Genomic DNA, 27799 nt, shown 5'->3' with positions numbered 1-27799 from the left:
GAGGAGTAGGGGAAAAGAAAGAAGGCAAAAGAAAAATATGAGAAAAGGAAAAAAATGGAAACAAAGTCTTTGGAAATAGGGAAGGGTGGAGGGGGTGAAGGGAGGGCAGGGGAATGGGGAAAAAATAAGAACCAAGATACTTCATGTAAAGGTACAAGATCTCAATGATGAATGTAACTGCATTTTATATTAAAATGTACCAATAAGCTTAATGGAAAAAAATAAAGTGAGAAAATCCACTGAAATATAATTAATATTTTAGTATTTAACATTGATTTTATTTATTTACTTATTGTTTGTTTGTTTTTTTGACAGGGTCTCACTATGTAGTTCAGGCTGTTCTTGAACTCACTAAGTAGCCCACACTGGCCTAGAATTTGCAGTGATTCTCCTGCCTCATCCTCCTGAGTGCTGGAATTACAGGCCTGTGCTACTACATCTGGTTTCAATATAGATTTTTAAATAAAACATTTTAAAATGGAGCTGTCCACTAATAGAAAATTTATTGAATTAAAATTGTGTAATTTCTCTTCTACTAATAAAACTTATAAATTTAAAAGTATTCTGTGTTGGCTTCTACAACACATATACTAGAAGTATTTTTACATCTTCCTCCCTTTTCTGTAACAAATTTATTTGAAAGTAAATGTCAATTTGAAGTACAGAAAACGTTTGCTACGTTAGGAAAGAGTATACATGGAAAAAAGTGTTTAAATGAAAATAAAATTAAATGATTTTATAATAAATATCTACAAAAAGATATGTTGGTAATCCCTTGGTTCATGAATATGTCTGTTCCCAAACAATTCTGTACACAAACTGAAGGATTCAGCAAAATTTTGTTTCTATTTACAAACTCTACATCCAATGACTAACACGACTGCTGCCATCTTCCCCAGAATCATGGAAGAAATTGAGTTCGTGTATCACTGTATGAGTCACACTGTAGTTTAGAATAACTAAACTACACATAGTTTCAGAAATGCATTTGATGGCAAGGCATGGTGGTGCACACCTGTAATCCAAGCACTTGAGAGGCTGAAGCAGGAGGATTGCTGTGAGTTGGAGGCCAGCCTGGGCTACATAGTTCAAGGCAAACCTGAACTACATAGTGGGACCTTGTCTCAAAAAAAAAAAAAAAAAAAAGGAAAAGAAATGTGTTTGTAATAGTTCAATTTCTAATTTGAGAAAAAAATGAAATGAACATTCTTAAAATAATACAATCTTATGGACTGTTTCCCTCTTGTTTCTGAAAATGACAGTCAATGTCTAGAGCCCTTGTCTATGTATAATCAAACCAATGCAATTAATACATACATTTGCTAAATGTCTGGATTAACCTAATTCAAGCTTATGGGAAAAACAAGAACATTTTCATAAATTCTGAGCTAGGCAGAATTAAGGATGACTCTCAAAAAATTGATTATAATACAAAATATATTATTGCACGAATTCATTCAATAAAACTTCAAGTCTTGCTGTGTGCTAGGCACTATATGAGATGGTGGGGATACAATGCAGAACAAAATTAAGACAAAATATGAAATTGCAAAGAAGTACTGTGCCTCATGGAGAGCTTTAATGATTATATGAACAGAATTCATTGAACTTTGGGATTATTATAATGAATCACTAATAGAAAGAAATCTAGAAATAAATAAAAATCATCAATATATAGAAATCATCTAATCTTACTTAATTCACAAAGAAAATGACAACAATAAGGCTTAAAATACTTGGCAGAGATTGACTTATCTTTCCTTCTGAACAAACTCTATTTCTCATTTTGATTCTAATAATACATTGCTATGTATTTCTTTTCCTTGTAGTTCTGGGGATTGAACCAAGAGCCTCATACATGCTAGGCACACACCCTAGCATTGAGCTACATTCCCAGACCCTGCGATATACTTTTCAATCCCATAAAACATAAACAAAGAAGGCATTCATATTTTGTAAGCTTACTTTTAAATATTTAAAAAGATTTAATAGTCTTGTCATTATTCTATACGTTTTTAAAAATATTTAAACCAACTAAGGAAAAGTCTTACTATACCATTACTTACAAAAATAATTTTAATAATATAGAGGTAAAAGTAAGCATCATGGTTTTATGTACAGTAAGCTTTATAATAGAAGGAATAATAACAGACATACCAAGTCCCTAAGAAAATCCCACTTCCTGGCTCCCATATCATAAAGTCCTACTCCACCATCTAAGAAACAGCACACAACATGGCCGGGAGGAAGAGAAAATGCTTGATTCTGGGTCAAACTTGGGGGTGGCACTGCTTCACTTGTTGAGGATGTGTAATGATTTTTGGTTGGAGACTGGATTGAAACTAAAAAAGAAGGGCGAAAAGAGCAAACATTTATGTCAATAGATTCCCATCAGACTAAAACCAGAGTTTAACTTACAAGATGCTTCATCATTTTAAAAAAATCTGTATCAATAACCACAATTTCTACCACATGAGCACTCTTGTAGCATTGCAAAAAAATGTGGAAATATAAGCACAAAACTAGATTTTATTTTGAAGAGGTGTATAGAAGTGCAGATTGAACAAAATAGATTAAAATTAGGGTATGAGGAATCACAATATGTTGTGAATATTTGATTTCTAATCTCCCTATAAAATAAAGCACCAAATGATTATTTTTAAATATAATCTTCCTTTAAAATACTGATATAATAGTATATTCTTTACTTCCACACACACATCTGACTTTTTTTTCCTCATAAAGCAAATAACTCTCTGCCAATAATTCATAAGTCAACAAAAACAAGTATATTTAAGGCTACTTATAATTCACTTTTAGACCCAAATTAAGAATCTGTCTTTTTTTTTTTCTTGGTACCAGGGATCGAACTCAGGTCCTCGAGCTTGTGCAGCAGGCAGCGAAACCACTGAGCTAAATCCCCAGCCCCTAGAATCTGTCTGTCTTAATCTATCTGACTTAAATTTTCATCTCATTTTTTTCTTTCTTCATCCTATTTTTTCTTACTGTTCAGAGACTTCCATTCCTATTTTCAATTGTAGAAATACAGCTTTGTTTAGTTATTTTTGTATGTTTTGTCCTCTTTCAATTAGTTTTTCCTCATAGAATATTTTTACAAAAATAATACAAAATAATAATGCCACTATAAATTATTAGACTAATTTATTATTAACTACCTACTGAAGTATGGATTATTATATACCAGTATTTTCTTTTTATTAATATAATAAAATCTTATTCCATTTATTATAGATACTATTCATTGCTCTGTATCTGAAAGTGACAGGAAGTCCAAACTAGAATGAACAACTAATTATGAAAGAGGCACCTGGTAGCTGTCAGTATGGTTCAATGAAATTTTACTGATTGCCTGGTTAAAGTTAGTATTACCCATACTGATTTTTCTAATATTTTAATTAGCTTAATTAGAGTGCATCAATCTACTTGCAATTCATGTTTTTAAGACTTTAATGAGTTGCTCATTTTTTAAAATTAAGATTTTTATAATTGTTCTTCTATCCTGTTATTTTAAAAGCCTGGAGAAAAAACCCTAGAAATCTAGTAACAGGTCATCTGGAAGGAATTATTTAAACACGACAATATTGGTATTTTTTAATATTTTCCTATTTTTAATATAATGATATGGGCTGCTTATGCAACAGAAAATACTGAAAGAAAATAGTCTGTAGTATCTCTGTCATTGTTCACAGCCAATAAACAAAGAAAAGAAACACAAAAAATGCAAGATGTACAAACATGCCAGACTCAAGCATATTATTTCATCAGTCTTAATATTTCTAGGCCCTCAAGTTTCCAGTCTTTGGATCTATTAGAACTCCATGGAAAAATTTAAATCTGTGGAAAGGCTACAGTTTCAAATATAGAGATTTTACACTACTTATCACTGCCCACTAAAGAAGATACCAAAATAATATTAGTTTGAAATGTGGTGGCTAATTATTTAGTATATTATAAAGATATATGGGCTTGAGGAAAGAAAAATTAAAAACTGTAGGGGCTTCAATCACTAAATTCCCTAGCCTGCATTTTTTATGATCTCCACAAAATAATAACTCTCCCAATTTGTAGAATAATCATAGTAGATCTAATAGGAATGTAATTTATTTTCCTTTACCTATGTTAACAATTTCAATTTTAAATTTTCTCCAAAGTTTCAGATTTTAAATATAATTTAATTTATAATATTAGTGTTTTTATTATTTTTTTACTTATAGAAACAAAAAATGACATTGAGATCAAAATACACAAAAAACAAATGAATAAGGATCTAGAATACCCATACTTCTAACTATTAATTCAGTTGATAACTGGTATCTAAATGTAAAATATATGTTCTAGATTTTATAACTTCAATATCTGAGTTATTTTAATTTTGTTATAAATTGTACAGATTATAAATCAAATATATTAAAAACAAATTTAGATAAATTTTGCTTAATTTCATCCCTTGATATTTTAAAATTTTAACCAATGTATTGTTTCATCTTCACAGATATAATTTGATTATCTGAATATTTCAATTTAATAGTATTTTACAAATGTAAGTTGATTCTAAATATTTTCAATTTGGTAATATAAATTATTACCATAATTTGGTATTTCCTTTAGTACATATACCATTGAAGTTATTTTCAAAAACTGCATTTCAGTAATGCATAGTATTTGATACATTTGTATCACTACATGCCATTGCATTTGACACAATATCTTTAGGGATACTAATATTTTGATGATATTTTTACTTACATTTTTTCTTAGGAGGAAAATTAAGCACATGTAAGCAGTGAAATCCTGTTTTCTTTAATTTAAAATTATCAATAGGTGTAGTTCTTGAAACATTCCAAATGCGCAAAATACCTATTTGAGAATCTAGTTGGATCACAAAAAATGTTAATATATTTTGAAATTAAAATGTGCAAACAAAAATAATGCAGATTTCAACTTGCTAGACTTTAAGCACTAATTTTTGAAATGCTCTAAATAATAATATGGTATAATAATGCAGTCAAAGAAACTACTGAGATACTATTCAATTGTTACATTTCAATTTATATTTCTCTTACAAACACTTTTATGGGGTAGCAACTGCCTGCCATGGAATTTTCTCTCCATTAAGCAGCACAGTTTGCAATAGCTAAAACTTGGAAACAGCCAAATTGCCCATCAACTGGAAACTGGATAAAGAAAATGTTTGGTTTTTAAAAAAATAAAATGGAGTACTACTCAGCCATAAAAAATGAGAAACTAGAGACATTTATAGCTAAATGGATGCTCATTGAGGCCATTCTCTTAAGTGAACTAAATAGGACACACGTGTAAATACCAAAAAGTTTCTCTAGTGTGAGAAACTGAACATGTAAATAAGGATCAATATGTATAATAGATAATGTGAAATAGTGAGTAAAGGTCCAAAGGGGAAAAGGAAGTGAGAGGGGTAGGGAAAAGGAAAGAAGGAATAGGAATAAATATGAGAAAAGGAAAAAATGGAAAAGTCTTTGTAAATAGGGAGGGGTAGAGGGGTTGAAGGGAGGGCAGTGGAATAGGAAAAAAAAATAAGAACCAAGGTATATTATGTAAAGGTTCAAATTCCCAATAATGAATGTCAGTATATTGTATACCTAAAATGTACCAATAAAATTGATGAATGAAAAAAAAGATCAGTATAAAATTTTATCACAGAACCACTCATTTGACATGCACATGTTCCAGGAAATTGTAAAGCACAGAGAACTATTTCTTCTACTATTAAATAACACTTCCTCTTTAAAAACGTTTGTAAACTGCTTCACTGTCCAACATCAGCCAAATAAGCATTATCAAATATACCTGAAGAACAGTTAGAAAGTCCCTTTTCTTTGAAAAAATCCCACTTTAATATAGCTGCTTTGGATAATAGTCTGATAGTTCTTCAAAGAATTAAATATAGAATTACCGTAAGACAACAACTCCACTCATATATATGTATAAACTCATAGAATTTTAAGAGTGTATGCACACAAAAATTTGTACATAAATGTTTATAATGTCATTCAAAATAGAATAACACTCACTGGAAACAATAAAGTTACCTATGAATTATAAAGAAATCCTGGCAAATCCATATAGTAGAATTTTATTCACTCATAAAAAGAAATGAAATTTATACACGCTACAACATATATGAACCTTGAAAACTTTAGGTTAAGTTAAAGAAACAAGACATAAAAGGCCACATTATGGGAGGTTTTCATTTTTATAAAGTGATTGAAGTAATCAAATCATCAGAAACAGAAAGTAGTTTAGCACTTATGCATGCACATAGATGTGCCTGGGGCTGTAGAAGTCTAATGGAACATAATTTGTTGGGTCCTAAGTTGGTTGAAGAATCATGGTATGTTCTGGAATTACATAGTGGCTGCAGAACTCTGTGAATATAGTAGAAACCATTGCACTTTATCCTTTTAAAATGGTGAATTTTATGGTTATGAAAAAGCAGAGGTCCCCAATCAAGATATATAAATACAGAATCCATTTATTTCCAAGTATAAATTAAGTGCTAAAGAAGTAAAGGGGCAGGGGATTTAACTCAGTGGCACTGCGCTTGCCACACAAGTGCAAGGTCCTGAGTTTGATCCCCGATACCAGGAAAAAAAAAAGTAAATTCCTTTAAAAGTGTTAAGAGGATAAAGAATCTTCACTATTTTACACTAAGGAAATATAGGAAGTATTTATACAGTAGCTGACAGTAATCTCTTCAGAGGCTTCTCTCTGAACCTAAGTAAATGGCAAAAGTAAACAGCCACTCAATTTCTAGTTATTCCTAAATTTCCCCATCTTCCCATCCTTCATTATTACTCACCTTTGCTCCTTCTATCATGATTAGCACACCACAAAGAAGCATCCTTCAACCCATGGAAATAGATTCTTTCATCTTCAACCTAGGCTAAAAATATTTTGATCTACCTGTGCATATCTGGTTATGGGCTAACTTATTATTAGTCGAAATTATTAATGAGGCTAACACAGCTCCTTATCTAGTCAGATTGTTTGTCTGGTCAGTACCAACTATCACCTGGCCATACCGGAAACTGACGTGTCTTTGTTTTTGTTCACAAACACTGACACACATATGTGCACATACACAATATATTACAATGTATTTTCAAAAACCTGGAACATTGGGGCTTAATTTCATTTTTATTTGTAACTATGTGAATGACATACCATATAAATTAAATCAAGAAATTACTATAATAAATAATGCATAAAATATTAATATTTTGCACAAAACCAATAAAATATTATAATTTCTCTGATTCCATTAAAGAGTATGCATATATTTAAAACATGGGAGAATAGTGTTTTACCTCCAGTTATAAACATTCCAGGAGCACTGGGAACCCAGGCTAAGCACTGTACAGAAGCTGCTGCAGTTGGGAAATTAAATGTTGTTATGCAATGAAGTGATTCAGAATCTACTAGGCGAATTCCATAATGCAAATTAGCCACAAGTAGATAATCAGTAGAAAGGGGATCCCATTCCAGGGCTGTGACTGGATCGTCTTCATCTGTGCCTTCAAGAGATTCAGGTCTCAGAACATGTTTCTGATTTTTGTTACCTATTAAAATATGAGTAAATATATTTCAAACAAGTTACAGAAATCAATAATCCAGATCATATTAATTTCCTCCTTGTACACCACTGATCTCAGACAGATCTGAAAATACAAATCTTATATTTTATGCGCACATACATGTATGAATGTAGGGGAATTAATTTGTTGTAATGAGCAGATTTAATTGCTTTGCTTTGGCAATGTCTAGCTCCTTAAGTTATACTTTTTTGTTTCTAGAAAACTGAAAGAGAAAGATGCAGATAAATAGTATACTTGATCTTGTCAACAACAAATTTTACTGACTTATGACAACATAGGAAGAGGGGAGGACTTATCAAAATGAAGAATATAAGCAGTGATTAAAAGCATAGAATTTGCAACTGGCTGCCCGGGTCCAAATTTTAATTCTACCACCAACTAGCTTTGTGATCTTACACAAGATATATAACCTCTGTGTATCTCCATTTTTCTTTTCTTTTGGTAACAGGAGTTGAACTCAGGGCCTCTCGTTTGCCAGGCAGGCACTGTGCCGCTGAGCTACATCCCTGGCCCTGTGTGTCTCCATTTTTATAAGGGAGGCCATAATACTTATCTTACAGAATATTTTTAAAAAGGAAAATTTTATTAAAGCTCCTAGAACAGTGGGATATGTTATAAATAGCATATTAATATTTACTGTAATTTCTTTTTCATTACTCATTTGAATTAATAAGTCATACATACTAGTACAATAGTACAAATGGAAGAGAGCAAGGCAGAATAATTAAATGTAGAGAGGATCATCAAGCCATCTAGTGGTTTTGGCAAATTATATACATGACTGGGTAAATGAGGAAAAAAAATTTTCTTTTTTGATAAACTACAAGGAGACGCCACAGAGTCAGTCCCATCATTCTCAAGGGAAAGAGAGTAAAACAATTAAATCTAGAGGCTCCAACTTTAACGAAAGTACCAATTAGTCATATTATATAAACTTTAAAGGAAGTGTTTATTAAAAACACACACACAGAATTGAAAAAAACTTCAGATTTTAAAAGCAGAGAAAAAAATCAATTTTTCTTGGATATAAATTTGTTAAATGAATTGAAAATAGGTTTGCAATGACATTTACCAAGATATGTTATTCTCTAAGTACAATGTTAATCTTAAATAGTAGTATTTTATTTAGAATTCCTGCATACATAATTATAGAAGAAAATATGAGATTTTATTTAGTTTTATAAAAACTTTGCATATAACCATCAAGAAAAGTCTGTTTTTTCTTTACCATAAAGCATCTACTAAATTACTATTTATTATGATATTGGTGCATGTGAATACAGTCAATCATTTGAAAGCTGAAAGAGGTTAAAAAAATCACTCATTAACCAAGATTTACTAACCTTTTAAAAGTACATTTTAGGTATTTTCTTGTGCCAGTTAATATTTATGATTTATTAAAAATATTCCAGAATGTAGAAACAAAATCCACAGTAACACAGAACAAGGAGAATTCACAATGTCCATGTTATAACATCTAAATCATGTTGCTCTAACATTCTCTAGTATAGTCAAAATCACAACAAATTACATTAATCATTTTATGCAGCATCTGGTGTTCTGATATTTTTATAAAAAGGCAGAAAAATGAATCTACAAAGTTTTATAGCTGGTCATTAGAACAGCAGATGATACTATTTTCATTATATTTATTATGTATTTATATGTTATTAATAATATACAAAAAAGCAGGCAAACTTGTATTGTCAGATAAAGACAAGCAAGTATATGAATACATCAATAATGAGATAACACTGACAATTTGCATATGAGAAAAAAATAATTTAGATTAGCAAAATATTGAGGTTGAAAAAAAGCAACGGTAATAAATAATAATGCAGGTTTAAATGTTTGATTTTGAAATGAGGTAGCTGAATCAAAGAGGAAAAATAAAATGAAAGATTACACAATTCACAAGGTCCACAGGATAAACAAACAAAAACGTTCTCAGGAGAAACACAACTTTTTCTAGAATTGATGTCAGAAATCTATGTCTTAAGCATGATTTTGAAAGACAGACACAGTGTGACACAGAAATCATGTCATTAACAACACTTTTAAGATTTAAAAAATGTAAATTTGCTTAATGTGTACTTGTGAAATAGTAAACAACTGACCAAAGTCAATTCAATTTCACCATTTCTATAATGAACATTAAAAAAAGAAAGGTCTATGATGAACTTAGTCTAAGAATACATCTTGCAAGTGCTAAAGCCATTTGCCATTTCCAACTTGTTTTTTTTTTTTTTTGGAGACAGGGTCTTGCTATGTAGTTCAGGCTGGCTGTGAACTCACTATGCACCTCAGGCTGACCTTGAATTTGCAGTATCCTTGATCTTTCTGTATCAGCCTCCCAAGCACTGGGAATACAGGTGTGTGCCACCATGCCTGACTGCTTTTTGTTGTTTGTTTGTTTTGGGGATATTTTTTGCCCTAAAATCTTCTTATGAGAAGTTTTTTATGAATTTCAGAAATGAATGGTGTTTTTCAGGCTGAATAGGAGAAGAAGGTTTAAAGTTTACCTAGATCACCTATTAAGTTCTCCTGCCTTTAACACACACACGGACATGCGCACACACAAATATACATACAAAGCATAGTTTAGAAATCATAAATTTAAAATAATAGCTGACCTACATGAGGATAGTACTCCGGACTATTTTTAATTACAAAAGAGATAAAGTCTAGACAATAAAGAGCTTGAGATCAGACAAACCCAAAGATCATAAAAGGGAGAAAATTACAAAGATCAGAGCAGAAATGAATGCAATGGAAACTAAGAGAATGATACAAAAAAAAATCAATGAATCGAAGAGTTGGCTTTTCAAAAGAATAAATAAAATCGATAAACACTTAGACAACCTTATCAAAAGAAAAAAGGCAAGAAAAGGCTCAAATCCATGCAATTAGGAACAAAAAAGATGCAGTCACAACAGATCCACCAGAAATCCAGAAGATCATCAATACCTACTTCAAGAATCTGTACTTTAATAAAATGGAAAACACAGAAGAAATGGACAGATTCCTAGATATGTATGAATTACCAAAGTTGAATAAATAACAGGATAAACATGAATTCTAAACACCCTAATTAAAAATTCTAAACATCCCAACTGCAATCAGTGAAATTGAAAACGTAATTAAAATTTTGCCAAGGGCTGGGGATTTAACTCAGTGGTTAGGCCATCTGCCGCACAAGCACAAGGTCCCAGGTTCAATCCCTGGTACAAAAAAAAAAAAAAAAAAGGAGAGGTAGGGGAAAAGAAAGAAGGGAATGGAATTAATATGAGAAAAAAAAATGGAAACAAAGTATTTGTAGATAGGGAGGGGTGGAGGGTTGAAGGGAGCACAGGGGAATGGGGGAAAAAATAAGAACCAAGATGAATTATGCTAAGGTGCAAATTTCCAATGATGAATCTCATTATATTGTATACCTTAAATGCACTAATTAAATTAGTTTTAAAAAATTACCAACAAAGAAAAGCTCAAGTCCTGATGGCTTCACTGCTGAATTCTACAAGACATTTAGATAAGAACTATGGCCACTACTCTTTAAACATTTCAGTAAAATTGAAAGGGAAGCAATACTTCCAAATTCATTCCTGGAAGCAAGTGTTACTTTGGGTCCAAAAGCAGAGAAAGACCAACCGAAAAGAGAACTTCAGGCCAATCTCCCTAATGAACATAGATGCAAAAGTCCTCAATAAGATACTGGCAAACAGAATGCAGAGGGTCATCAAGAAGATCATACACCTGACCAAGTCGGATTTATCCCAGGGATGCAAGGATGGTTCAACATTCATAAATCAATAAATGCAATACACTATATTAACAGAGTCAAGGACAAAAATCATATGATCATCTCAATAGATGCAGAAAAAGCATTCTACAAAATTCAACACACATTAATGATAAAAACTCTGCAGAAAATTGGAATAGATGGTCTTTATCTCAACTTGATTAAGGCTATCTATGAAAATCCAATAGGCAACATCATACTAAATGGTCAAAAACTGAAAGCCTTCAAGCTAAAATCAGGAAGAAGACAAGGATGTCCACTATCACCACTCCTGTTCAATATAGTTCTGGAAACATTAGCCACAGCAATTAGACAAGAGAAAGAAATAAAAGGAATAAAGATGGGAAAGGAAGAAGTTAAACTGTCATTATTTCCAGATGATATGATACTCTACATAGAAGACCCAAAAAACTCCGCCAAAAGACTTCTAGAGTTAATTGACAGATTCAGTAGAGTAGCTGGATACAAGGCCAGCACTCAAAAATCAATAGCCTACTTGTACACAAATCACAGACTCACTGAGAGAGAAATTAGGGAAACAATCCCTTTCACAATAGCTTCTAAAAAAATGAAATATCTAGGAATCAATCTAGTGAAGGAAGCAAAAGACCTCTACATTGAGAACTACAGCACTCTGAAAAAAGAGATTAAAGAGGATATAATAAAATGTAAAGACATCCCCTGTTCCTGGGTAGGAAGAACCAATATAGTGAAAATGGCTGTACTTCCAAAACTGCTATACAGATTCAATGTAATCCTGATTGAAATTCCAAAAATATACTTCACAGAGATAGAGAAAACAATCCAAAATTTCATTTGGAACCAGAAGAGACCTAGAATAGCAAAATAAATTCTAGGCAACAGAGACATGGTAGAGGGTATTACAATCCCCAACTTAAAACTATATTACAAAGCCACTGTGCTAAAAACAGCATAGTACTGGCAAAGAAACAGCCCCAAGGATCAGTGGAATAGATTAGAAGATGTAGAAACCATTTCAGACATACTCAGCCACTTCATCTTTGATAAAGGAGCCAAACACCCTAACTGGAGGAAAGATAGCCTCTTTAATAAATGGTGTTGGAAAAACTGGATTTCAACTTGCCAAAGATTAAAGCTAGACACCTATCTTTCACCATGCACTAAACTAAGATCGAAGTAGATTAAAGATCTAAATATTAAAACAGAAACACTATGGAAGATAAGTAAGGTAGAACTCTCAAAGACATTGGCATAGGAAAAGACTTTATGAAGAAAACCTCAGTAGCACCAGAACTAGCACAAAGAATCAACAACTAGGATCTCATCTTATTAAAAAGCTTCTGCACTGCAAGAAAAACCACCAACAGAGCTGAGAGACAACCTACAATATGGGAAAAAGGTTTTACCAGCTGTTCCTCAGACATAGGTCTACTATCTAGAATATATAAATAACTGAAAAAAATCAGACCCCCCAAATATAAAGACCCAATTGAAAAATGGGCATCTGAAGTGAACAGACATTTTTCAGACAAAGAATTAAAAGCAGCAAATAAACATATGAAAAAATGTTCAGCATCACTGGTCACTTGAGAGATGCAGATAAAAATAAGACTGAGATTCCACCTCACCTCAGAAAGAATAGCTGATATCAAGAAATGAACCAATAACAAATGCTGGTGGGATTGTGGAAAGAAAGGAACTCTTCTTCTTTTGTTGGTGGGAGTGCAGACTGGTGCAACCACTGTGGAAATCAATATAGAGATACCTCATAAAACTAGGATTAGAAGTCCTATTTGACCCAGCTATTCCTCTGCTGGGTATCTTTCCAAAGAAGTAAAAGAATCATACCATAGCAAATATATGCACACCCATGTTTGGAGAGGCACAGTTTGTAATAGCTAAAGCTTGGAAACAGTCCAAGTGCCCATCAACTGGAGACTGGATAAAGAAGTTTTTTTTTTTAATAAAATGGAGTACTACTCGGCCATAAAGAATGAGAAACTAGAGACATTTGTACCTAAATGGATGCATATTGAGGACATTCTCTTAGGTGAAATAAATGGGACTCATGTGTAAATACCTAAAGTTTCTCTAGTGTTTAAAACTAAAAGTGTAAATAAGGATCAAAATGTATAATTGATATTGTGAAATAGGAAGAAAAGGTCTAAAGGAGTAGGGGAAGTGGGAGGAGCAGGGGCAAGGAAAGAAGGGAAAAGAAAAAATATGAGAAAAGGAAAAAAATGGAAACAAAGTCTTTGTAAATAGGGAAGGGTGGAGGGGTTTAAGGGAGGGCAGGGGAATGGGGAAAAAATAAGAAACAAGATACATAATGAAAAGGTACAAGACCCCAATGATGAATGTAACTGTGTTATATACCTAAAATATAGCAATAAACTTAATGGAAGAAAAAGAGCTTGAGGTCATGGTTTTCTGCAAGAACCTGGAGGACAGAAACTTCATGTTGTAAGATAGGACTAGAACCATCTTTGGTGCCAAAATTGTTTTGAAGAATATGATATTGACAACTCCTCATAAACATGAGAAGCCTATCAGTACCAATATTAATTCCAACAGTTCCAAAGTTTCAAACTCACAATCCAGAACAGTGTCAGAATTATAAGATAGGGTTTCTGTCATGATCAATTAGCTCATGTCCAAGGAAAAGGAAAATACATAATAGGATTTATATTTCATACTGTTTTACATATATTAAATGCTAAATAAATTCTATGGAATATGGGAAGTGAAGAAGTCTGTGTTGGTTTTTATGATTTGAATTGTAACCCCACAAAAAGATGTTGAAGTCTTTGCAGATGTCCTAGTTAAGGTGAAGTCCTTAGATTGGTACCTAATCCCACATGATTGTGACCTCACAAAAAGAAAATTTTGACACAAACACATGCTGCCAGAGGGCAAGGAATTGGCAGAAGCTACAGAAAGCACTACATCCTTCTTTATTACCCTGCAGAGAAGGACCTGTCAGCACCTTATTTCACATATTTTGTCCGAAGAATTGTAAGGCAATAATTTTCTGTTGTTCTAAGCCATCCGGTGGGTACATTTTTATATCAACTGCAGTAAACTAATACATCAGAAAAAAACAACACTGATGACTCAGGCAGAGATGCACAAATTACTTTAACAAGTGGATGACTCAATTATTGGAAAACATTGGCCTCTTCTGCAAGCCACATAGCTCAGACTGCTCAAATATTATACTCTCTATCCTGATATAAACCTAGGATAGAGAAGATCAAAGGGCCTTTATTCTTCCTGATTCTTTCTATGCCAAAATAACTGTATAATTTCTCGATGTTTTGCATCTTGGCTACATAAAACAATGTCTCAATGTCTTATGGCTTTATACCTTCAAAAATTTCTAATAATAAAAGAGAAAGATCTAGTCAATGAAAACAGAGATGCCTATAATGACAAATCACAAAATAGTAAAAAAAATATCAGGAATGCAATTTAGAATAAAAAAAAAAGAGCACTCCTAGTAATTTTCTTTAGATCTTAGGCATCATACAGATTCTCTGAAAAGAAAGTGTGACCAGGAATAGGGGAAGGGAAAGGACTAAATATAAGAAAAGGAGAAAACGGAAACAAAGTCTTTGTAAATAGGAAGGGGTGGAGGGGTGGATGGGAGATACCAAGGTATATCATGTAAGGGTACAAATTCTCAATTATGAATGTCATAATACTGTATACCTAAAATGTATCAATAAATCTAATGAATTAAAAAAAGGAAGTGTGACCATTCTGATAGAACCTTTGGGTGCAGAATAGCCAGTAGTAAGTGAAGGAGTATCCTTAAAAAGATCTGGTTAAATAACCGAAAGAGTAGAGGAGTAAGAGGAGGAAGCACAGAGCACACAGCCATTTTCAGTTAACTCCTGAAACTAAGACTTCCCAAAATGAAGGGTATAGGAGAGAGAAGTGGTAGTCACCTAATCAAAACATGGAAAGCCTCCGAACTATGTAACTTAATTGGTTATAAGCCTTTATGACCAACTCTAAAACACAATCTGACATAAAGGATGTAACAGAGGGAGTGACATTGCAGGAGTCTGAGACAACAAGTTTAAATGAAGCAAAAGCCATTGTTGTATGATTCCTTCTTCATACTAGTCTCCAACAATAGATGACACTGCTCCATGTTAAATTGGTAAAACCCACAAAAACAGAGGACACAAACAAAGAGCAGAGAAGGAAGGTGATAAAGGAAATATATGTCCAGTGTCCAATTTTACCTTTCTTTAAAGATAAACAATAGATCCTATTTAAAATATGTTTAACATATAATGTCCTTAATGGATCGATACTTTTACATAATCTTTTTTTAATTTAAAAAAAGATTTGTTTAACATTTCACAATTACTTCTGTTCCATGGAAATTCCTTTTTCTTCTATTAATGTCAGATAAATTGAATGTAATATATTTTGTAAAAGTAACTATCCTGAACCTAAGAAAGTACTTTTATCTAACCATCTAGCCAACCATACACCAACAGAAATGCCAGATGGTTAAAACATGTAAGTTAACATACTTATGTAAGAGAGGAGAATAATTCTGGTAATTTTTTATTTCTTAAATTATATTTTTATTATTGCTTACATTACAAAAATCAATATAAACTCATTTCTCAGACACTTTCATCCAGATAAACTAATTAACTACCAAGAGTTCAAAGAGATTGTTCTAATTTATTCCAACATTTAAACAAATGTTTAAAAACATTTGTTAAGGAGCTATGGCATCAGAATGGTACAAATATACAAATATTTTGGAAGTGTATTAGTAAGCCATCATATCTCCCAGCCCTATGTCCTTGTTTATCCAGATAATTTTCTTATCAAATGTGTAAACATAATAAATTGACTTGAAAAGTACTAACATTGGATAAATGATTGGTTTGGATTAATTCAAAGTACGCCTTCACAGCAGAGTTGAACGTATTACAATCTCTATAAGTAAAACTTACTTTAAATGAGCATTTGGCATCAGCATAATACTGAGTAATATTTTCACATCTATTATTTCAAAATTAAAAGGCTGTTACTTAGGTCTTTATGTACTCCTGTAGTTTATAAACGGAATTTCCTCCAAAGGCTCATGTGTTAAAGGCCTGATCCCCAGCCCAAGGCACTATTTGGAAGACAGTGAGACTTTTAAAAGGTAGTTCCTTGTGTTTTGGGGTCATTGGTGCTGTGCCCTTGAAAGAGATGATGGGTCTCTAGCTTTCCTTCACACCCACGCAAGGTGAAGGAGCCTCCTCTGCCATGTGCTCCTGCTGTGACGTCCTCTGTAACCACAGGCTCAAAACAACAGAACCCATCAGATTGAAACCTCCTAAGCTAAGCCAAAAAAATTTTCTTATTTTTAAGTTGATTCATCTGAGGTATGTGCTATAGTAGCTGAAAGCAGACTAATGTATGCATGTAAACAAAAAAGTATATCTGCTAAGAAAAATATAATTTAAGAGACTAGACTGATGAAATTCTTACCTGGGTGGAAAATTGACAGACTTCCATCAATATGACCAAACACAACTTTCCCCTTTTTGTGAGTATGCCATCTGAACACACAGATATCAGACAAAAAACTATGAGCATCTTTGTGTACAGTTACTCCACTGTCTGGCCCTGTGATGGTCCAAATGAACAGTGGACCTCGAAGGGAAACAAATGCTACAGCATCATCTGCATTCCAGCACCAGCTAAGAGAGGCAGGTGTTCCTGGAATAAATTAAACACATATACATGTTAACAAGATATGGCATGAGACTGTACCATGAAATACTGGTTGCCTTGTAGATTTCTAAAACAAACTAAAATACAAAAATATGTTTATAATTTTAAAACACATTGCTTTCTTAATTGGGAGTTAAATTTATAAAATAATCATCCCAAAGACAACAGTGAACATATGTACAGAATTTTCATTATAAAAAGAAAAATATCTATTTAATTTCAAATACTACTAAAATGGTCATGTGCTTTGTGTAGTCAAAGAAACATAGAGTTTTGCATTTAAATAGACTATATTTTAAAAAATACATATTTACTGTATATATGTCTCTAAGACCTTATCGAGATATCCTACATATAAAAGGTAATATAGGATAAAATGTTTTAAAGATCTTAAATATCAATTGAGGTGAGAGATATTAAGTGTATAAAAACATATATGCAACTATGAAGATTTAATAAAAATGAACTTGATGTGAAAATCTGTCTTTTCAAGAGTTTAGATTCAAATTCTAGTTTTGCCTCAAATGAACTAAACAAATTACTTTCTCTCTCAAAACCTCTGTTTCCCCATTTATAAATTGGAAATAATAAATATAGCTGACCACTTGTTTCACATGTTCCAAAAAAGGAACTATAATGTATATAAAAATACCTTTTCAACTACATGATGAAATACAAAAGTTAATTATTAATGTTCTTGCTACTGTTATAATCAAATAAGTTATATTAAATAAATGTTATGGGACGTTTATAAGGGGAGGATTATGGAATCTCTCAACACAGATACAATCACTGCATCAGAATCCTGAAGTTGAATATATCAGATCATATGGAGTTAGGCTCTAGGATTCAATTTTTAACAAGTTTCTCCAAAAGATTTTGAAGCAGTAAGGATTGGGAACCCCTGGAATTCTGTCATAGAAAGAAATTAGGCTTAAATTACACTTTGAAAGAGAGGTAGAATTTAAATATATGGAGGGAAAGTATTTTCAGAAAAGCAAAGGTATGAACAAAGACAATTTTGAAAGATGCTACTTTACAGTAAGTGTAGTTTGTGCAGTCTATGTACTCCAAGAAGAGGAAAATAGAAGCCTATTGTCCAGTTCAAGGAGTGACACATAATGGGAATTCTATAAATATTTGCTTAGTATAAGAATGAATGAGTACATGGATAAGTACTATAAAAGTTTTATATAGTATTAGGAAGTATTAACAGAAGAGTTAACTCAATAGAGGAAAGTTACTTTGTATAGGTCAAACCACCATAACACAACTGAAAGACAATAGAATATTGGCTCTCTGAATCCACATTAGAGAAGACATCTAGAAAAGTGAAACAACCAGAAATGTGTCAAATAATAATAATAGAAAATATCTCTATGGTGGCTTACTATGTATAAGTACTTATAAGAGCTCTGCAAACACCAAATAATTTAACTTCGTCAACAATATTCTTAGATTGGTAAGAGATATTATTGTCTATTTTTATTCAAAATGTGACATTTCTAAAGTTGGTGATAATTTTAACATTTTACAATTGAGTAGACTAATACTGTCATTTAAATGTATTGCTCCACACTAGCAAAAAGAAGAATGAAGTAGAAAATATAGAGGAAAGATAAAGGTAAAAAATGGTATGAGGAAGTTGAGAAGAAAATTCACTTAAAAATTTCTATTTTAGCGGCATAGTTTGTAATAGCTAAACCTTGGAAACAGCCAAATTGCCCAACTGGAGACTGGATAAATAAATTTTTTTTAATAAAATGGAGTACTACTCAGCCATAAAGAATGAGAAACTAGACACATTTATACCTAAGTAGATGCACATTGAGGCTATACTCTTACGTGAAATAAATAGGACTCACGTGGAAATATTGAATAGTTTCTCTGATGTGAGAAACTGAAAGTATAAATAAGGATAAAAACGTTTAATAGATAATGTGAAATGGGAAGAAAAGGGGAAGGGGAAAGGAGAGGGGTAGGGGAAAGGAAGAAGGGAAAGATAAATATGAGAAAAGGAAAGAATGGAAACAAAGTCTCTGTAAATAGAGAGGGGTGGAGGGGTTGAACAGAGGGCAGGGGAATGGGGAAACAAATTTCCATTTGCTTAATTTGGATTCTAAAAATGTGGACATCACTAAGACATCAAGAAAGGATATTTAAAATTATAATAATCAAAAATAGGGCCAGGGATTTAGCTCAGTGGTTCTGCCGCCTGCCTCACAAGTGCAAAGTCCTGAGTTTGACCCCTGGTAACAACAACAACAAAAAAAGTCATAATTTTTTGCAAACAACAAACCAATGCTTTCAATCATCAAGTTAAAACATTTTGGAAACAGCATGAGAAAGTTGTTAATTAGCTTATGAAATTTTTCTAAAAGGGGAAAGATATAAAATTTATCAAAATTTTAATAATTATTCTATGACTATTAATGAGAAATTCTTATTTAATTGAATATTCAGGTCAGAAAACTGTCATGAACACTGCTGATGAATTTTAAAAAATCTTCCACCAAAAATGGATTTGATATGTAATATCTGATGATAAATCATTGATTAAACTAAGTGAAAGTAGAAAAATACACTGTCTAATCTGTACTTTTTGTATTGCATTTAAAACATATACAGATCATGCAGTTGCAGTCTAGATTTTGTGCTACAACTGTTATGAGAACAATGACTATCACTATAACATTTTTGGTTTATTTAACATAAAATATAAAAAGAATTTAAAGAATTTTTTTGTGTTATTTAAAATTAATCTCCCAGCACTCTGGGAGGCTGAGGAAGCATGATCATAAGTTCTGGCCCAGTCTGAGCAATTTAGTGAATGAATGAGACTGTCTCAAAATTAAGAAAAAAATTTAAAATCTGGGGGTGAAGATCAGTGTGAAAGCCCCAGGTTCAACCTCCAGTATCAATCAATCAATCAATCATTCAATCCATCTATCTTACATAAAGCTGGATTTAAGGTACTGAGAAGATGTATTTTTGATTGATATAAACAATACTAGAATAATCTGAAGAATTTCTGTTTGATGGAGAAACAGATATGACCAGAAAACTTGAGGAGATATGAAAAACCTTGACTGAAGCTACCAATCACTGTTTCTACTTATATATCAGAAAGCTTGGTACTGAAAGTTAGTTGGTTTTTCTCACTGATGTACTAAAAATGTTCAAAGTTGTTAATTACATTATGAGTAACTCACTGAATAGCTAACTTTTCTAAAATATTTTGGTTAGAGACTGGAGAAAATTTTACCCACAGTCTAGTACACTGGTGATTTGTAAGTGAAAATAATAAAACAGGGAACATGAACTTGGAAATAAAATTTAGTTTTGTAGTTAACAACTTCATTTGGCAAATATTTTTAAGACTATAATTGAGTTTGAAAATTGTTGTATTTTCACAATATTTTCAGCATTCTCAAATGACCTAAATTTGAAGTCAAGGAAAAAACAACATAGTTCATTGAATATATCTCTAGGTTCCAAAGGAAATTTAAAGATATTTGAATACAAGTTCCCAATATTTTTGCTTCATATTTAGGAGAATATTATAAATTTGGAATAAAACAAAGTTAGTGAGACTGTCATGTTTCAATTTCTTACCTCAAAATTATTTTCATTATTTTTAGAGAAAAAACTGAATTTGGACAATATAACCAGCAGTAGCTTACAAAACCACAACCAATAATTGAGCTATACTTGGTACTTAGAATGAGAGTGAATTATCATGATATTTAATACAGGAAAACAATCACCTAATTCTAACATAATTATGGAGTAAGATTAAACAAGGGTTCCTAATTTCTAATACTAAGTAGATAAGGTATTTAAATTCAAAAAGATCTATTTGTATGAACTAGGGCTTTTTTTTTTCCATTATCGGGTACTGAACTCAGGGCTTTTGCACTGAACTATATCCATAGGCCTTTATTTTTTTATTTTTGAGAGAAAGTCTCCCTTAGTTGCTATGTATTCTAGGATGGGTTTGAACTTATGCTCCTTCTGTTTCAGTCTTGCAGAGTGCTGGGAATACAGGCATATACCACCATAACCAGTCGAAGTAGGAATTTCTCTTTTAATCAAATTACATATAAGGGAATGGAATCAGCTCAACAAGGCATCGGATATAAGCATAATAGTCTTTGTATGTTACAAATTTGAATATACTAGTGTACAGGGGAGGCTTTTTACTTATTAAGAAAATATTTTCTAGTTCTATTTATTTTGGAAATTTTATATTATATTTCAATGTTAATGAAGTTATTCAGCATTGACTGTTTAATTAATCATATGTTCTGACTATAATTATTTTATGAAATGTTGTTTTGATTTGTTCACATACATAGGAGTCATGATGTGAAATGTATTTCTTCTGTGGGTTATTATTAGGAAGTTTTAAAACACTACGTTAAAACCTAAAGTAATAAAAACTAATAGAACTAATGATTCTCATTAAGATGAAACCATTTTATTCAGTAAAATCAATGTGTTATAAAGTACCTTTTGCACTGCTGAGTTTAGCAATGGCTCTTTGTTCTGCAGCATTCCAAATGATCACCGAATCATCGGCACTGCCACTTGCAAACAGGTCAGGGTCATGTGGGCACCAAGAGATCGCTGTGATCGTTTTTTTGTGTTCAGACATAACTGCCTGAAGCTTGAATTCATTATAGTGGTGATCCAACTGAAACGAAATATATACATAAAACGCTTTAGTGCCCCTTTTTGGATAATACACCATCATTTAAAATTACATTATATAAAACAGAAGCAGCATACAGCAAAATTAGTTCACCTAATAAATATATGAACACATTTCAAGCTTGGGACTACATTCTAGTATAGTCAATTACCTGAAAGAAACCATTCGGAAAAAAAAAATTAATAAAATGTTTTACATTTAAATATGCATAATAATCCAGAGCTTAATACATTTTCCATAGTTGTATCTATTTATCAGGGTTAAAAAAAAACATTAGTTGTGAATTTTTTTTTGCAGTTTTTCACTTATGTTTGAATAAAAAAGAATTAGGTTAAATAAACCCAACTTCTCTTTCTTATATTATCAAGATCTCCAATGCTTCCAGAGTAATGATATCATTGACCATTTCTTAAAATGTTACAGTTTTTCAGAGAGGACATTATGTTGTATTTGCATGTGTAAGTTGATGACATGAATAACCGGCCTTCTTTACTGGATTAATAACTCATTTTAGATTATATTTTATTTAGATTATATTTTTATAAATAATGTTGGTATGTTGGTCTTTTTTTGTTGTTGAAGTTGCTTTTTTTCTTTAATAAATAATGAAGCTTTCAACCTAATTCAAGTTTTAAAAATCACTATATTAAATATTATACCAACCTTTCTTTAACTATAGAATTGTAGAAAAATTATGTTAATGTGATCTCGAGTGACCTATGTGATCATACTACTGATATCTTGCCAGACTAATTTGACATTGAGTTTCTTTTTGTTCCTTCTGAATTTGTTTCTCTAATGAGAAAAACATTTGTCTTTCACAGTCTTATGCCTGCTGGTGATTAGCCTGTAATGGTCTCCTCATTGATTTTCTCACTGTTATTTATTCATCTATTCAGGTCTGCATTCAAATGCACCTCTACTGAGAGATGTTTTCAGATTGTGATATCTAAATTCACAACTCTCCCAAAAACCTCTTCCATGACTCTTATCTTATGACCTATCTTATAGCCTTTTTAGAACATATTTCTTCATGAAACATACTTTTTTTTTTTTTGTTACTGGGGTTGAACCCAGAGTTGATGTATACCATTGAGCTATACTGTCAGCCTTTATAATTTAATTTATTTTATTTTAAGACAAGGTCTCTAACTTGTCCAGCCTAGCTTTGAAATTACTATCCTTTTGCCTCAGCTCTCAAGTAGGCATGCACTACTGCACCTGTCTACTTGTATGACTGCTCACTGTGCCTTGTTCTTACTAAGAATGTAAGTTTCACAAGAAGAATTTGGCTGATTTTTTTCATAGTTGCATTTCTAGTGTCAAGTAATGCTTGGTCAGTAAAAGAGATTCAGGTGATATTGAAAGAAGAAACCCTTACATTATAGTTTATTATTTAAGTAACTTCTAATTTAGGTATCACAAATTATGCTGCAGTGAATATTTTTGTATATAAGACTTTGACTAATTATTTTTTAAAATTTTCTCTTTCATAATTCATTTTTCTTTCCATAACTTCATGTCTTCTTGGACAACTTTGATGGAAACTTTATTGCAGATAACCCAGTACTATTAGTGTTTTCATCTAATTAGCACTGAAGCAATAATAATAATTTTAAGTTGGTCTATTTCAAATATACAATTGTGTTTTCTATATACTTAGAGATGAACAGATTTTTAGGTTTTCAATTATTCAACAACTGTAAAGACCTGTGATAGATATTGTTAAAGTATCTAACAGAAAAACCTGATATATATGATAGAAATTCAGAAGACTATAAATGTTGCACATGTTGTACATCAGTGACCTTCATAGACTTTATCACACACACTACCCATACAGTATCTGTAATCACATGATAGGACATTGAATTATTTGTGGAAATTAATTTGTTAACAGATTCCTGTTATATTTATAACTCAGTGTTATGAGATTATACTGTTACACTGAGATGGGTCATAAATTACTGTTAGAGGACCTTAATACAATATATTAGTGCATTACGATTCAATGGTTAAATAAAAGTTTCAATGTCATTTACAAACATCATTTAATAGTTCAGAAAAACCTGATAATACCTCACAGTCATTATCAGATTTTGATAATACCACATACAAGATGCTCTTTAATAGGCATTGCCTCTGAAAATAATTATAACATTTTCAATTTGCACAGCATAATGTTTAATACACTTTAATTTAGATGACCACATTTAAAACAATATTTATTAAGACTATAATCTGTAACTCTCTACTGATGTATTTTGAAACAAGTTATTAAAATGGGCATTGTAATGAATTATCAATTGAGTTTATTTGCATTCACTCCTAAATCAGAGTAAATTTTAGTTTTTTTCAATTGTAGATAAGAAATTTTTCTGTAAAGGTTTTTGCATTTATAATTTAAGTTTAATCTCCCCAAATATTTGTTATAAAATATCACCATAAAATTTCAGACACATATAACTTAAAAAATTAAGTCCTATATGCATCACCTCAGTTTCTTAACATCTTTACTTCTGGGAGGAATAGTTTGTCTTGCCTGAGAAGTTTCTCTTCTTTAGGGAAGAAATAAAAGACAAGAAGATATGGTCTTAAGACTGGGGGAAAAATTTTATAAGAGGAAATTGGGAGTGAGAACCTTGGGAGTACATGCAGAGTGTAAAGAACACAGATAAGAGAAAAAAAAGGAGGCATTTGGAAAGTACGCTGTTTTCTTTCATGCAGAAGGGATGGGAAGTGAAAGAGCATGAGTTGTACTGAAATTACACTTTCACTGCTAGGTATTCCAGTCTTGTTGAACAGACTACAAACAACTTTATTCTATGTTGTAGAAACTGAATTCTTTTATGGATAAATATTATTATTTCTCAATTTTTTAAATAAAGTATAGTATTGTTAATAATGAAAATATAGTAATGAAAAGGGCCTTTAATTCAGAATAAAATATTATTTTTTTACCTAATGAATGAGTTGATGTTTCAAGGTTTTTAAAAGTAGTTCAAGACAGTTAATGAGTGTCTACTAAATTCTTGAGTGTGTATAAATTTTAATAATTTAAAAATGAGAGTGACTCATTTCTAATAAATAGAACTGTATAGAGAGACAGCCCATTCTATGGGATCCTTCACAAATAAGCAAGGTGAAGAAACAGATATTTAAAAAAGCATTTGTACCTTTCAGCTGAAATTTGAGAGTTGAGAAAATGCTCTGTGAACAGGTAACGTAGGCAAACTGAAAAATCAGTGAGAGCAAGGCAAGACATGAAAGAATCTGAGATGTTTTTAAAAGTGCAACTGTTTTGTTATGTCTGTAATGTGGAGTGAGAAAGACACAGAAGCAGGATGATCATGAAAGGCCTTGAAAGGCACATTGTCAAGTTTGGATGTGACATTTTGAAAGAGCAGTACATAATTGATAATTTTAAATTTTAGATTTTCATTATAGGGATGAATTACAGGGAGTCAAATTAGAAGTAAAGAGACTATTAATAGAACATTATAATAGATCGAGTGAGAAGGGTATAAAGAAGATACTGAAACAAAAAATACTAGAATCACCCTTGGTTACTAGGGGTATAGAATGTAAGTGGAAGAGGGAGTCAAAGATGGCTCATGTATCTGCCTTAGGGGAAAGTTTAGTTAGTGACTTGAGATTTTTGGCTCTATTAAAGGAGAAAGACAACTGAGATTGAAGATGTTTATGGCTCCTCTGTATGGAAATATTCAAGCTATCACTGGCCCTCTATACTGGGAACAGGTAAGAGATGACAGAATAGAGCCAGGATAAAAAGTAATTATGAAGATTTTTCTCCCAAGAATATTTCTAAATATATCTGCCCTAATTTTAATATAATGATCTCTACTACACTATCCATACTCTCCAACTGATGGAGTTTTCTCTTATCGATTTATTCAAGTTTAATAATATGATGTAAACATTTTCTAAATGTTTAAAAAACCCAATACAAATAGCAAAAAGTAGAAAATACAAACATTAAATTGTAGCAATATGCTTCTCGTGTCTGATACTTAAACCTTAATTAATTTTACATACTACAATTAAAACTTAAGGAAAATTAGTATTATTTTACCTGATAAATATAGATAGCCAGAGTTGCACAATAGGCAAATCTGTCTCCACTGGCAGCACATACATCCTTATTCCATGGCTGACATCCAGCAGCCAGCAATCCCACTTGCCTTACCTGGGACATATTTGCCTTAAAAAAAGAAATTTGAGAAAATATCAATTATTTTTGTTATCTGATAAACTACTCATCTTTTATGTCATCCCCAATCCTTATTCTTATGCCCTAAAAAACGTTTTACTACAAACATTAATCCTAGCCTACATTTTGAGAGGAGTGAAAATTCTCAAATCTATATAGACATCAAGACAGGTAATTTGATTTAGAGAAACAAAAGATCATAAAAGGCTAACCTATGTATGATATTTAGTCAAAGGTTGGGAAGCCCATGTGGAGTGAGGAGAAATTTCTGATCCCATCCAAACAGTCTTGGTATCACTGGTGAGAGCCATCGCATGTTGGCAGACTGAGGAACTTCCCAGAAAAACTGAAAGAAATGTTTTCTGGGAAATACAAGTTTTAAGTACTAGTAATTCACTTAAAGCACTAAATTTCAATTTTAAACACTACTGGTCAATGTTGGGAGGACTGTGACCTCTGTTATAGAACTTCATGGGTTTTACACGGACCATTCTCACAGAAACTATTGACTAACTATTCTTACTGATCTTTGTTCTGGTTGTTAGGCCTATCATTGAGATTGAGGTACTGAATTCTTTATTATTGTAGAAACATTTACCCCTTCAATTAAGTCAGGTTTTTTCCCACATGTTTTGATGGTGTCTTATTAGGTGCAAAAATGTTTATAATTGTTATATATTTTGGGTATTGAATTTTTAAAATTTTATAACATTCTTTCCTCTCATAGCATTTTTTTAAAACTCAAAGTCAATTTTGACTCATACTGTGTAGTCATCCTACTTTATTTTGGTTTCGGTTTGAATAGAAAATCTTTTTGTAGCCTTTCAATTTCATTCAATATTTGTTTTCAGAAAAAAGTTGTTTACTGTCCATTTTTCTCATCGGTAGGGAAAAACATCTGACACACAAAAATTAAAGGAAAAAGGATGTTTTTGGTTGTTTCATAGGTTTCAGTTCATGGTTACTGTTCCAAGGCAGGAATATCATGGAAGAAAGTATGATGGAGCAAACCTGTTCACTTCATGGAAGCTGAGAAGCAAAGCATGGAGAAAGAACCAGAAAGGTACTTATTCTCTAAAGGTAGGTCCTGAGGAATCCCTGCTGACTTGATCCACCTCCTGTCAGCTATGAACAGTAGCATATTAATCCATTCATAAATATAGGATCTCCATGATTCAATAATCTTTCCATGATTTTCTTGTATTTCGTTGCTTATTTTTTGTTGAGTTGATCTATTTGTGACAATGGGGTATTGAGGTCCCCCACTATTATTGTATTACTGTTTATTTGATTTTTCATGTCCATTAGTATTTGTTTTATACAGTTGGGTGCACTAGTGTTTAGTACATATATATTTATGATTTTTATCTCTTCCTCTTGGATTGCTCCCTTTACAAGGATGTAGTGTCTTTCTTTGTCTCTCTTAATCAGTGTTGGCTTGAAATCCACTTGATCTCCACATAGGATAGCTACTCCTGCTTTTTTTTCAGGTTCCTGAGGCATGGAGTATTGTTTTCCACCCTTTAACTTTCAGTCTATGAGTTCTTTTTGAATTAAGTGTGTTTCTTGTATGCAGCATATTGTTGGATCTTGCTTCTTGACCCATTCTGCCAGTCTATTTCTTTCGATTGGTGAATTGAGACCATTAACATTGATGGTTATAA

General features: G+C 31.9%; 1 protein-coding gene and 1 long non-coding RNA gene across 6 annotated transcripts in view; one reads left to right on the top strand and one right to left on the bottom strand.

The window, feature by feature from the left end:
- Positions 1 to 27799, bottom strand: part of Wdr17 (WD repeat domain 17) — a 95471-nt gene that overhangs the window by 46759 nt on the left and 20913 nt on the right. For all 5 annotated transcript variants that reach the window (XM_021264944.2, XM_087217018.1, XM_021264945.2 and 2 more), the window contains 6 exons: positions 25998 to 26126; positions 21703 to 21886; positions 16945 to 17175; positions 7368 to 7619; positions 4768 to 4890; positions 2158 to 2342 (listed from right to left, as the gene is read on the bottom strand). In XM_021264944.2, the coding sequence (XP_021120603.1) occupies positions 2158 to 2342; positions 4768 to 4890; positions 7368 to 7619; positions 16945 to 17175; positions 21703 to 21886; positions 25998 to 26120 (1098 nt within the window). In that variant the 5' untranslated portion in view covers positions 26121 to 26126. The remainder of the gene's footprint in view (positions 1 to 2157; positions 2343 to 4767; positions 4891 to 7367; positions 7620 to 16944; positions 17176 to 21702; positions 21887 to 25997; positions 26127 to 27799) is intronic.
- On the top strand, positions 14372 to 27199 carry LOC147826731 (uncharacterized). Its single transcript, XR_015453429.1, has 3 exons — positions 14372 to 14487; positions 25578 to 25663; positions 27083 to 27199. It is a non-coding gene; the product is annotated as an uncharacterized LOC147826731 (long non-coding RNA).

Source organism: Heterocephalus glaber, unplaced genomic scaffold (assembly GCF_053883595.1).
Source record: "Heterocephalus glaber isolate CG9 unplaced genomic scaffold, H.glaber_assembly_v1.0 deba00001461, whole genome shotgun sequence".
NCBI lineage: Eukaryota > Metazoa > Chordata > Mammalia > Rodentia > Bathyergidae > Heterocephalus > Heterocephalus glaber.
The sequence above is the reverse complement of the archived record's forward strand: the minus strand, read 5'-3'. Positions and strand labels throughout refer to the sequence as shown.